General features: G+C 41.4%; 1 protein-coding gene across 2 annotated transcripts; it reads left to right on the forward strand.

The window, feature by feature from the left end:
* Positions 1-1,601: 1,601 nt before the first annotated feature.
* LOC106566468 (deoxyribonuclease gamma) lies at positions 1,602-13,624 on the forward strand. 2 transcript variants are annotated; one of them, XM_045692951.1, is made up of 10 exons: positions 1,660-1,819; positions 10,250-10,353; positions 10,595-10,749; positions 10,953-11,041; positions 11,495-11,581; positions 11,791-11,903; positions 11,979-12,091; positions 12,245-12,402; positions 12,509-12,605; positions 12,783-13,624. In XM_045692951.1, the coding sequence occupies exons 2-10, from the start codon at positions 10,320-10,322 to the stop codon at positions 12,933-12,935; spliced, it is 999 nt and encodes a 332-aa protein (XP_045548907.1). In that variant the 5' UTR covers positions 1,660-1,819; positions 10,250-10,319; the 3' UTR covers positions 12,936-13,624. The 2 variants fall into 2 exon arrangements, with proteins under 2 accessions (XP_013990009.1, XP_045548907.1); XM_014134534.2 differs by lacking the exon at positions 10,250-10,353 and having other exon boundaries at positions 1,602-1,819.
* Positions 13,625-13,700: the final 76 nt, after the last annotated feature.

Consider the following 13,700-nt stretch of genomic DNA (forward strand, 5'->3'; position numbering starts at 1 on the left):
TATTGCTTGGGAATAGATGCTGTTCAGGAGCCTGCTGGTGTCAGACTTGATGCACCGGTACCTCTTGCTGTGCGGCAGCAGAGAAAATAGTCTATGGCTTGGGTGGTTGGGGTCTGACAATTTTTCACACCACCTGATATAGAGGTCCTGGATGGCGGGGGGCTCAGCCCCAGTGGTGTACTGGGTTGTCCGTACAACCCTCTGTGCGATCGAGGGCGGTGCTATTGCCATACCAAGCAGTGATGCAGCCAGTCAATATGCTTACAATGGTACAGTTGTAGAACCTTTTCAGGATTTGAGGGCCCATGCCAAGCTTTCCTCCTGTGTCAGCAATGCCTGGGCAGAGGAACGTGCAGAGAGGCAGACGCATCCGCTGTACCATAATCACACTTGCAAACATAACATTACAGACAGTTGAATGTTTGGGTGAGATGCTTGATAAATATTGATTCATTAACTGCTTGAAATATGTTTATTCTACAGATGTGTGCCTTCTACAAAGCACTGATAAGACTCTTACATTTTCAGATTGCTTTCCACTGAGGAGAAAAATGATAATTTTCTCAATAGAACAATTTAATAGTATTGGAGATTTACTAGACAGTCTGGTGGATTGGTGTCATAGCCACTTCCCAAATATGTTTTATTGGTGTTTATTGTAAGTTAGGCAAAAAGTCCCAAATTAATTGATCGCCCACATGAAAATATGTGTTTATGTAAAAAGTATTATTTGAGAATTTGTAAAGCTGTCACGTAAGAATTACATGTTTATATTTTTTATTTAAAGATATTTGAGAAGTGGCCATGACTGACTCAGATCTGTGTAGTTTGCTCACACTTTTTCCCTCCTGGGGAAGTCTCCTTCCTCGCTCTTCTCTAACAAATTAGTGTATAACAATTAGTGTATAATATCAAATTCCAAACAGTTCCTTTACAAGACAGAATGTTGAATAAACGTAATTTGAATTTGACCTGTTGTCCACTGATTTCATCCTTATGTGGGTGGAAATTAGAGACACAATATCCACAGGAAAGTGTTATTAACCAGACTTTTAGAACGCTGGTGTGCATATGGTTCTGTCGGTTTGTATTTTCAATCTACTGATGCATGCAAAGTAAACACTTGCACAATATATAAACAATTGCCAACCGAACCACAGATTAGCCATTATATATTAGCGGGCGATGTGCAGTCAAATTGCAAGCGAGCATTTTTTCCCGGATATCTCCTGTTACATTAGGCGATTGTTTACATCGTGTCCATCACATGCGAATACATCAGGAGAATGAAAATAGTTGACAAAACCATACACCCACCGGCGCTCAAAAAATTCAGCAAAATAATACTTTCCTTCAGATATATTTTCTATAATTTCGATGCACATAAGGACCAACCGGTAGAGTACGTTCAAATATAATTGTATTCAACATTCTGGTTTGAGTGTTAAACTTTCCATATTTTTGCAGTGCATTTAGTCAGACCGTGTAACCTATAATCGGCAGCACAGTCATAGTAACAGTCACTGAGCTCTCTGCTGCTCCTAATATATATATATATATATAAATATATTTTTTAAATGTAAAAAGCATTTTACTCCTACTGGTCAGCCGGTGTACTGGTAGATTCCAGTTTACAAGAACAAAAAAAGGAAGCGGATCGGGACATCAGCTGACAGGAAGATGTGTTAAAGGTGTGGTGAAAACTGATACCTGACCTACACCCAGCGGCAGCCGGACGGGACTTTTGTCAAGGTGTTTAAAGATTAGTTTAATTCAACACCCGTGGACCTGGAATTCAACCAAATTCTCTTCAAACAAGGTAGACTAATGATATTCACTGTTTCTGTTCAAATATTGTATCTTCACCTTGCTCACCAAAAGCTTCTAAATGTAATTCTGCTTCAATGCTTTTGTTGTTTCCTACAAACTATCATACGCAAGTCGGTTAAGATCAAATTCTTACTTACAATGACGGCTTACCAGGGAACAGTGGGTTAACTGCCTTGTTCAGGGCAGAACGACATGTTTTTACCTTGTCAGCTCGGGGATTCGATCCAGCAACCTTTCGGTTACAGGCCCAACGCTCTTCCTGCCGCCGAGTTTTGTCTGCTTCTTTTGAGTCTCTGTATCTAATCACTTTTCCGCTGGTGTGAATGTTTTATAGACAAATGTTGAATTCTCAGACTTATATCTAACTTTAACCACACACACACACGTTAGATCTTTCGTAGGAGCATCTTTAAACGCCTGTCTGAGACGACTCCTACAACAGCGAAGTGCGTCAGATAGTTTTTTACCCTCCCGCGTCAGAATATGCTAAACATTTAAAACCGAAATGACTGCATTAACCCTCCTGCTGTGTTCCGGTCGAATTGGACCGATTTACAAGTTCTCTCTGAAAAATGTCGTTCATTTAATCTGATTGTCATACGATTTCATGACTTTGTCCACACAGGGCATCTGAACATACAAAATACATTTTGATGATTTTCATTACATTTTGGGTGTTTTATTTAACCTTTGTACACCCTTGGTGTTCCCGGTCAAAAATGATCGGTCATTAGAAATTAATGGGTGAGACTACAATTGGTGTATAAAATTGAGTTCAGGCACGTGCCCATTCTTCCTCTCCCAGAGGCATGTGTTTGAGCACACACCTTACTCCCCTTCTTGGTTTCCATGGAAAACCCCACGGAAAGCACATCTGTTGTCATTCTCACAAACAATAGTAACATTGTTTCAATAATATATAGAACTTTTCTCACAGCTCTGATATATATATTTTTGAGGCCTTGCTCACAATTCATTCTGTGGCACCACAATGACCAAACGATGAACTGTATGCGAGGCTCTTGATCATATCTTTGATCATGACACTGGTGAGGAGGAGAGTCCTTGTTAAACTTTGACACAAAGTAGTCTGTGATAATTAGCACTGTCATCTGAGTATTTGTTTATAGTAAAAATAATACATTATGCTTTTTAACTCAAATGAGTTGTATGAGCTCAGGTCAGTGAGGTCTACAGGCCATAAATAGCAAATAGAAGTTTAAAACTTGTAATGTTCACAATAACTTAAGTTGATTAAAAAGATCTCACACAACATTAGGGGATTAATATGTATTATTATGGATTTATAATCAGCTATAATAGGGTGGTCATTTTGGACCGGGAACACAGAATTAGTTAACATGAAATTAACACAACAGGTGGGTTAAGAGTCTACAGTAGTCTATAGGACTATCATATTGAAATACATTTTAATGTTAAATCAATTGAGTTCTATTTTGATACTTGTATCCTACTGTCTGTAATTTCTCAAAATATTACATGTGTAGCCTAACTTGTGCAATGATGTGCCAAATATGTGCAGCCATAGGCAATATCTTTCTAGGAGCAGTGGAGTATATTCATGGAGGCCAAGGGAAAGCCAGACCCCCCCCCCCCATATATTTTATGTATAATTTTCCTTCAATTCACAATATGCTGACTATCTCACAGGAGAAAACATCCCAGTGACAGGAACAGTGCCCCTGTCTCTCTGTGTAGGCCATATCTGATGCTGTGTGGTCCAAAAGAGCATGACGTTGTTGCCCCCCGTAGCATTGAATGCAAGGGAAGCCAGCGAGCATTTGACAAAAAAAGTATAAATTAGCTAATCAGCTTTGAGCTAAACTGAGTAAGCTCAACTCTGCATTGTCCTGACACACCAAAAAAAATCAAAGGAAGCCAGCTTGGATTTGATGTCTATCCTAGCAAATCGCATTGAGCATATGTCATTGACATGAACAACTTTAATTGTTGCATCTAGTTGTTGTCCTCCGTTGGCTAGCTCGCTATCTAGCTAGAATTAAGCAAAATCTGTGGTTTTACTTAATTCTCTGTACTGGCCAATGATTATAACGGCGATTCTGATCCAACCATTAATTCATACATTGTTTGTTGTGTCCCTGGCCTGAGAGGATGGAAGTTCAACATGTAGCTAGATGTAGAAGGCTAATGTTAACTAGCTAACGTTGCCCATGAATGGAAGTTAGGCTAACGAGCAAGCATTTTAGCCAGGTAGCCTAGGACAACAAAAAGAACGTTTCATCAACATGAAAGAGGATGACATTGGCGTTTTTCTACAAGTAGGGTGAGTCAACATGCTTTTTTTTACTTGCACAAACACACAGATGTAAAGTACTTAGGTAAAAATATTTGAAAGTACTACTTTTTTTGGTATTTGTACTTTACTTCTACTTATTTGACAACTTTATACTTTTACTTCACTACATTCCTGAAGAAAAGTGTGTACATTTTCCCTGACACCTAAAAGTACTTTTTACATTTTGAATGCTTAGCAGGACAGGGAAATGGTCTAATTCAGACTTATCAAGAGAACATCCCTGGTCATCCCTACTGGCTCTTATCTGGTGGACTCACTAAACACGTGCTGCATTTCTAAATTATGTCTGAGGGTTGGAGCTTGCCCCTGGCTGTCTGGTTTGCTTTATACACTGCTCAAAAAAATAAAGGGAACACTTAAACAACACAATGTAACTCCAAGTCAATCACACTTTTGTGAAATCAAACTGTCCACTTAGGAAGCAACACTGATTGACAATACATTTCACATTCTGTTGTGCAAATGGAATAGACAACAGGTGGAAATTATAGGCAATTAGCAAGACACCCCCAATAAAGTAGTGGTTCTGCAGGTGGGTACCACAGACCACTTCTCAGTTCCTATGCTTCCTGGCTGATGTTTTGGTCACTTTTGAATGCTGGCGTTGCTTTCACTCTAGTGGTAGCATGAGACGGAGTCTACAACCCACACAAGTGGCTCAGGTAGTGCAGCTCATCCAGGATGGCACATCAATGTGAGCTGTGGCAAGAAGGTTTGCTGTGTCTGTCAGCGTAGTGTCCAGAGCATGGAGGCGCTACCAGGAGACAGGCCAGTACATCAGGAGACGTGGAGGAGGCCGTAGGAGGGCAACAACCCAGCAGCAGGACCGCTACCTCCGCCTTTGTGCAAGGAGGAGCAGGAGGAGCACTGCCAGAGCCCTGCAAAATGACCTCCAGCAGGCCACAAATGTGCATGTGTCTGCTCAAACGGTCAAAAACAGACTCCATGAGGGTGGTATGAGGGCCCGATGTCCACAGGTGGGGGTTGTGCTTACAGCCCAACACCGTGCAGGACGTTTGGCATTGTTTTGTCAAACTGAAATTAGTCGAAGTTAGAATTTTAGCAACCAGGAAATGGCAGAGCATTAGTAAGCCTAAATGCCATTGCTATGGGAAACTAGGTCTTGGAGGGGTACCAAGGTAAAATTTGTTTTATATTGGATATTTGGGTTTCTCTTGTCAATAGCTATTGAACCAATCATGACATGACTGTTGGTCAATAGTTCTTACACAAAGCATTCCATGACCGATTTAGATTTTTATTTTTGGGGGCGGGCTTTTAATCTTTAATAGCTCTTGCTATGAACATTTATTTTTGTCCCTCCTCCCCTGATTCAGAATATATAATTTTCATAATCATGGCATGCTTTGTGTAAGGCATAATTTCCCAAACTCTGTCCTCAGGACCCCAAAGGGTGCACGTTTTGGCCTTAACATTACACAGCTGATTCGTATTGTAAAAGCTTGATGATGAATTGTTTCTGAATCAGCTGTGTAGTGCTAGGGCAAAACTAAAATGTGCACCCCTTGGGGTCCCAAGGACCGAGTTTGGGGAAACCCTGGTGTTAAAGCTGTTGAAAATAGAACTGTATTTTATACAAAAAATGATAAAAAGAAGCTGTGGATTTGTCCATCAGACTGACTCAAAATACATAATTTTCATAGTCATGGAACGCTTTGTGTAAGAGCTACTGAAATCTTATGTTTAACCTCTATGGGCTAGGTGGGACGCAAGAGCCAGTGGAATCCCGTGGCGTGATTTTCAAATACCTTAGAAATGCTATTACTTAAATTTTTCAAACATATGACTATTTTACACCATTTTAAAGACAAGACTCTCGTTAATCTAACCACACTGTCCGATTTCAAAAGGCTTTACAACGAAAGCAAAACATTAGATTATGTCAGCAGAGTACCCAGCCAGAAATAATCAGACACCCATTTTTCAAGCTAGCATATAATGTCACAAAAACCAAAACCACAGCTAAATGCAGCACTAACCTTTGATCTTCATCAGATGACACGCCTAGGACATTATGTTACACAATACATGCATGTTTTGTTCAATCAAGTTCATATTTATATCAAAAATCAGCTTTTTACATTAGCATGTGACTAGCATGTGACTAGCATACCCACCGAACACTTCCGGTGAATTTACTAAATTACTCACGATAAACGTTCACAAAAAACATAACAATTATTTTAAGAATTATAGATACAGAACTCCTTTATGCAATCGCTATTTTAAAATGGCTTTTCGGTGATGGCACATTTTGCAATATTCTGAGTAGATAGCCCGGCATCACAGGCTAGCTATTTTGACACCCACCAAGTGTGTCACTCACCAAACTAAGATTTACTATAAGGAAAATTGGATTACCTTTGCTGTTCTTCATCAGAATGCACTCCCAGGACTTCTACTTCAATAACAAATGTTGGTTTGGTTCAAAATAATCCATAGTTATATCCAAATGGCAGCGTTTTGTTCGTGCGTTCAAGACACTATCCGAAGGGTAAAGAATGGTGACACGCCCGACGCGTTTCGTGACAAGAATGTCTAAATATTCCATTACCGTACTTCGAAGCATGTCAAACGCTGTTTAAAATAAATCGCATAAAAATTGTTCTTGTAAAAAAGCGATAATATTCCGACCGGGAAACCCTGTTTTAGTTCAAAGATAAAAACATGGTGTCGCCTCCTGCACGCGCCTCAGTCTCATTGTCCTTAGATCGACCACTATCCAAATGCGCTACTGTTTTTCAGCCATGGCCTGCAAAGCCACCATTCATCGTTCTGGCGCCTTCTGAGAGCCTATGGGAGCGTTAAAAAATGTCACGTTATGCCAGAGATCCCCTGTTTTGGTTAGAGATGATCAAGAAGGCCAAGAAATAGTCAGAGAGAGCACTTCCTGTTTGGAATCTTCTCAGGTTTTGGCCTGCCAAATGAGTTCTGTTATACTCACAGACACCATTCAAACAGTTTTAGAAACTTTAGGGTATTTCTATCCAAATCAAACAATTATATGCATCTTCTAGTTACTGGGCAGGAGTAGTAACCAGATTAAATCGGGTACGTTTTTTATCCGGCCGTGCAAATACTGCCCCCTATCCCCAACAGGTTAAACAAGTGTATTTTTCTCCATCCACCTCTGATTCAGAATATACACTTCATAGTTTTGGCATGCTTGGTTCAACAGCTATTGACAAACTGAATATCCAATATAAAACCAATTTTGTCTGGGCTGGGGCACGTCACTTCAGTCGGTGCTCGGTAGAGAGTGCCACTAAGGGCAGTGGCGCTCTCGCAACTTCGACCGTAGAACTACAATCACGTCTGACAAGGCCCAGTGGTGGGAAAATGAACCCAATTACAATATTTCAGTAAAGGTATAAAGATACCTTAATAGAAAATGACAAGTGAAAGTCACCCAGTAAAATACTACTTGAATAAGTCAGTGTTTGGGTTTTGAACATAAGTATCAAAAGTAAATATTTGAGCAATTACCTACTTAGGTATCAAAAGTGTAAATCATTTAAAATTCCTTATATTAAGCAAACCAGACGACACCGTTATCTTGTTTCATTTACGAATAGCCAGGGGTACACTCCAACACTGAGGCATTAGGGATGACCAGGGATGTTCTCTTGGTAAGTAGGTCAATTTGACCAACCAATGCATATCTGTATTCCCAGTCATGTGAAATCCATAGATTAGGCCCGAACTTATTTTCCTTATGAACTAACTCTGTAAAATCTTTGAAATTGTTGCGTTTATACACGATATGGACACCTGCTCATCGAACATCTCATTCCAAAATCATGGGCATTAATATGGAGTTGGTTCCCCCTTTGCTGTGATAACAGCCTCCATTCTTCTGGGAAGGCTTTCCACTAGATGTTGAAACATTGCTGCGGGGACTTGCTTCCATTCAGCCATGAGCGTTAGTGAGGTCTGGCACTGACGTTGGGCGATTAGGACTGGCTCGCAGTGTTTCGATGGGGTTGAGGTCAGGGCTCTGCAGGCCAGTCAAGTTCTTCTACACCGATCTGGACAAACCATTTCTGTATGGACCTTGCTTTGTGCACGGGGGCATTGTCGTGCTGAAACAGGAAAGGGCCTTCGTCAAACTGTTGTCACAAAGTTGGAAGCACAGAATTGTGTAGAATGTCATTGTATGCTGTTTTTGTGAAAATTTCCCTTCACTGGAAATAAGGGGCCTAGCCCAAACCATGAAAACCAGCCCCAGACCATTATTCCTCCTCCACCAAACGTTATAGTTGGCATTATGCATTCGGGCAGATGGCGTTCTCCTGGTATTCATCTGCCAGATGGTGACAAGTGATTCATCACTTCAGAGAATGTGTTTCCGGAGTCCTATGGTGGCAGCTTTACACCACTCCAGCTCACGCTTGGCATGGTGATCTTAAGCTTGTGTGCGGATGCTCTGTCATGGAAGCCTATTTCATGAATCTCCCGACGAACAGTTATTGTGCTGACGTTGCTTCCAGAGGCAGTTTGCAACTACGTAGTGAGTGTTGCAACAGAGGCCAGATTTTTCCGAGCTACACGCTTCAGCACTTGGCGGTCTCGTTCTGTGGCCTATCACTTCGCTGCTGAGCTGTTTCTCCTAGACTTTTCCACTTCACAATAACATCACTTACAGTTGACCGGGGCAGCTCTAGCAGGGCAGAAATGCCACGTTGGTGGTCACTGAGCTTTTCAGGAAGGCCATTCTATTGCCAATGTTTGTCTATGGAGTTTGCATGGCTGTGTGCTAAATGTTGTACACCGGTCAGCAACGGTTATGGCTGAGTCCACATGCGTGTGTGCGCACATGTACAGTGCATTCGGGAAGTATTCAAACCCCTTGACGTTTTACACATTTTGTTACGATACAGCCATGTGCTAAAATTTATTCAATCGTCCCCCCCCCCCATCAATCTACACACACTACCCCATAATGACTAAGCAAAAACAGGTTTAGAAAAGATATCAAATTTAACAAAAATAAACTGATGTAAAAGTATTCAGACCCTTTTACTCAGTACTTTGTTGAAACACCTTTGGCAGCAATTACATCATTGAGTCTTCTTGGGTAGGACACTACAAGCTTGGCACACCTGTATTTGGGGAGTTTCTCTCATTCTTTTCTCCAGATCCTCTCATGCTCTGTTTGGATGTGGGGTGTCGCCACACAGCTATTTTCAGGTCAAGAGATGTTAGATCGGGTTCAAATCCGGGCTCTGGCTGGGCCACTCAAGGACATTCAGAGACTTGTCCCGAAGCCATTCCTGTGTTGTCTTGGCTGTGTGCTTAGGGTTGTTGTCCTGTTGGAAAGTGAACCTTGGCCTCAGTCTGAGGTCCTGAGCATTCTGGAGCAGGTTTTCATCAAGGATATCTCTCTGTACTTCATCTTTCCCTCGATCCTGACTCGTCTCCCAGTCCCTGCCACTGAAAAAACATCTCCACAGCATGATGCTGCCATAACCATGCTTCACAGTAGGGATGGTGCCAGGTTTCCTCCAGACGTGACGCCGAGAATCTTGTTTCTTATGGTCTGAGAGTCTTTAGGTGCCTTTTGGCAAACTCCAAGCAGGCTGTCATGTGCCTTTTACTGAGGAGTGGCTTCCGTCTGGCCACTCCACTATAAAGGCTTGATTTGGAGTGCTGCAGAGATGGGAGAACCTTCCAGAAGGACAACCATCTCCACAGAGGAACTCTGGAGCTCTGTCAGTGACCATCGGGTTCTTGGTCATGGCCCTGACCAAGGCCCTTCTCCCCCGATTTGCTCAGTTTGTCTGGGCGGCCAGCTCTAAGAAGAGTCTTGGTGGTTCCAAACTTCTTCCATTTAAGAATGATGGAGGCCACTGTGTTCTTGGGGACCTTCAATGCTGCAGAAATGTTTTGGTACCCTTTCCCAGATCTGTGCCTCGACACAATTCTGTCTCGGAGCTCTGGACAATTCCTTCGACCTTCATGACTTGTTTTTTGCTCTGACATGCACTGTCAACTGTGGGACCTTATATAGACAGGTGTGTGCCTTTCCAAATCATGTCCAATCAATTGAATTTACCACAGGTTGGAATCCAATCAAGTTGTAGAAACATCTCATGGATGATCAATGGAAACAGGATGCATCTGAACTCAAATGAGTCTCATAGCAAAGGGTCTGAAATACTTATGTAAGTTTTATTTTTAATACATTTGCAAAAATGTCTAAACCAGTTTTTGCTTTGTCATTATGGGATGTTTTGTGTAGAATGAAGAAAATGAATATAGTCAATTTTAGAATAAGGCTGTAACAACGTGGAAAAAGGGAAGGAGTCTGAATACTTTCCGACTGCACTGTGTATATGTATTCAGTGTAGTAAAAACAAAAGTTACAATGTATAACCAGTAATCTCACATCTTTTCCATTCACAGCAAGCAGCTCAGTCATGACTTGCCACTCTCCTCTCCTCCTCCTTCTCGTTGGTATTTTTGGGCCATGTTCAAGCTTCAAGATCTGTGCCTTCAATGTCCAGAACTTCGACGATGCCAAATCAGCCAACTTCAGGGTGATACACACTCTGACCAGGGTGAGACTCTGCCTCGTCTTTTCACAATCATACAGTTGCTATTCATGACGACTGGTCCAGGAAGGATCTAAACTCAAATATTTTAACTATAGTTCCATACTTTTGGATAAATCAATCTCAATTACTTTATTATTATAATAATCCAGGTATCTTTCCGTGATTTAGACATTCTTGTTCTAATCCGGTTGGTTGATTGTCCACAGATTGTGTCTCGCTGTGACATCTGTCTCCTTCAGGAGGTTAAAGACACACAGGGCAATGCCACTAAAGCTTTGGTGGAAGCACTCAACAGGTACAGTTGCATCTAGATACTGTTACCATAGAAAGAGAATCCATCGAATTCTATTTGACTGTAACAAGTACTCTACCTCGGGTGTATTCCAATCTTATCCTACGAGGTCCGGAGCGTGATGGGTTTTCTGTTCTTCCTGATAACTAATTGCACCCACCTGGTGTCCCAGGTCTAAAACAGTCCCTGGTGGGGGGGGGGGGGGGGAAGCAGTGGGACTGCCTTAGAGGTCCGGATTTCAATTTGAGGGATCTTCCTCATGCACCATTCAGTCATGCATATATATATATATATATATACATTGTTTTGTATTCCTTGACTGTTTCCTATAAAAGTGTATTGCGGATTTTGTTAAATGCACTTTAAATAAATTGTGATTTTGATTATAAAGAAAATAATTTATGATAAGTCTTTTCACTTAATTTATGGACCAACCCTTTGTTAATTTCTTCTTAGATATGATGCCTATCACTATAAATCTGTTGCCAGTGGAGTTCTGGGGCGAACACCTCAGGACCAGGAGCAATACGTCTATCTGTACAGGTAAGGGAAGCTTTCTTTTACATCCATTTCAGCTCTTTCATTTATAAATGCTACTCTCGTGACGTAAACTTGCATTCATTTGAGATCCTAAATATGCCGCCTCCCCTGTCCTAACCTTTTGGATCTCGGCCCTACATGCTAGTGAAACGTTGTCACCCTGCTTGACTTTAAGCCTAAACAAATGGTGCTATAACTAACTGCCTCCACAGGAATGAAACCGTAGAGTTGACGGATCAGTACCAGTACGTTGACAGAAAGGAGGGGAATGCGGCTGCGTTCTCCAGAGACCCCTTTGTTGTTAGATTTCAAGCCAAGGAAACAGGTTAGTTAAGTTCATGAGAATTTGAAATTCATTGTGTACTGTTTGGATAACTTCCAATGATCTTCCTCTGAACAGTGATTGGAGACTTTGCTCTGATCCCGCTGCACACTATGGCCTCTGATGCAATCAAGGAGATTGACAAGCTCTACGATGTCTTTGAGGAAATCAAAATGAAGTGGAATACTGAGGTGAGGCATGACAGCTGCCTGTTGGTGTTTCTGTTTGGTTCTTATTTTTCATAGATGAATGCAGTTACTGTTATCTGTCATGCTACATGATTCTGAATATCTAACTTTTGGAACATACTCCTCTCACCAATGTAATGCCACTCTGTACCATAGGCCGTGATGTTCCTTGGAGCCTTCAATGCTGGTTGTGGGCACATGACCCGGCAGGACAAGGCGAACATCCGACTCTTCTCAATACCTGGATTTTTCTGGTTGATCAGGGACCAGGTGGACACCACTGTTGGGGATACTGCCAGCTGTGCCTATGACAGGTGGGTGGAAATTTGAAATGAAGGCATTTTGATTATAAACAATCTGTATTGATGTATCCAATAACATATTACTCTTCAGCTCTATTTGACACTTTGTTTTTCTTAGGATTGTGGTACATGGAGAGCGCTTCCTGAAGGCCATCAAACCTTATTCAGCTCAGGTCTTCAACATTGCCAATGAGTATAAACTCTCAAAGGAAAGGGTAATACTTCCTTTTCCTCTTTACAAACATTTTCATTTAGCCTTTCAAACTCCTATCCATCTTCAAAAAAGCACCAGGAGAAGATGTAACATCCCAGACATGCTGAAGTCACCTGTTTTATGTCTGTTTCCTGTGTCAGATGTCATGACACAGAATAAACTGATCTCCAAATTTCAGGTTCTGGAAGTGAGTGACCACTTCCCTATTGAGGTGGAGCTGAAGACTAAATCGTCAGGGCAGCTTCAAGCTCCGGTTCAGCCTCTCCTGCTAATTGCTCTCTCTGTCATCACCTCCGCCCTGCACATCTTACCTTCAACCAGTATGGTGTGAGGAGGACTGATGGTCTTCTCCAGAGTATGGATCATAGAAATGTATAATTCATTCTAATTCAATGGTATGGACATCTAAAACTTCAATGAGCAGCTGGTTCACTCATGCAAGGGGTTGTCAAACCTATCCCTGGGTACTCCTAGATGCTTCACTATTTTGCTGTGGCCCTGAACTTGCTCACCTGATTCATCTAATCAAGATGTTGATGATTAGTTGCTACGTTTAATCAGGTCTGCTAGCGTGGAACTACTGGGGGTACCTGAGGAGAGGTTTGAGAACCACTGCTCTAATAAACAGTGAAGTCCGTCTTTGACTGGTCCCAATGAGATTGCAGACATTTTAGAGACAGCAACATTTATCACTACACAAATTGACAGAATAATCTCCTTTCAATTCTTATCTATGGATTTGCTCTGGTGTTGGACTGCTGATCCCAGTTTTGCTCTGCTCTGACATGTAGTTTCAGGTATTTGACATATATAATATCTTGAATGGAAGGCTACAGATTCCAGAAGCCACTACTTCTGCGTTTAGTAACATCTATTTTGTAAATTAATGGTTGCAATATTTCAAATTCATTTAGGTTTTTAAAACATTCTATTATGTAATGTGGTTTTTACATTGTCACTGTAAATGTTCAATGCATGTATTGTACACAGTATTTGAATAAAACTTGATTTTAAAACAAAGTAGGCCACATTTTGTTTGAGGATCTGTCTACCCAAACCATCCAGACCACTGGGCGGCAGTAAGTACGGGTTTGAA

Source organism: Salmo salar, chromosome ssa13 (genome assembly GCF_905237065.1).
Source record: "Salmo salar chromosome ssa13, Ssal_v3.1, whole genome shotgun sequence".
Lineage (NCBI taxonomy): Eukaryota > Metazoa > Chordata > Actinopteri > Salmoniformes > Salmonidae > Salmo > Salmo salar.

What these genes read in the sequence shown, in the direction of transcription:
- LOC106566468 (XM_045692951.1), top strand. Translation starts at nt 10,320, where the DNA reads ATGAGTCTCATAGCAAAGGGTCTGAAATACTTAT. An exon ending in TTGGTGGAAGCACTCAACAG is followed by an intron (nt 11,042 to 11,494) that starts GTACAGTTGCAT and finishes ATTTCTTCTTAG; the next exon opens with ATATGATGCCTATCACTATA. An exon ending in AAATGAAGTGGAATACTGAG is followed by an intron (nt 12,092 to 12,244) that starts GTGAGGCATGAC and finishes TCTGTACCATAG; the next exon opens with GCCGTGATGTTCCTTGGAGC.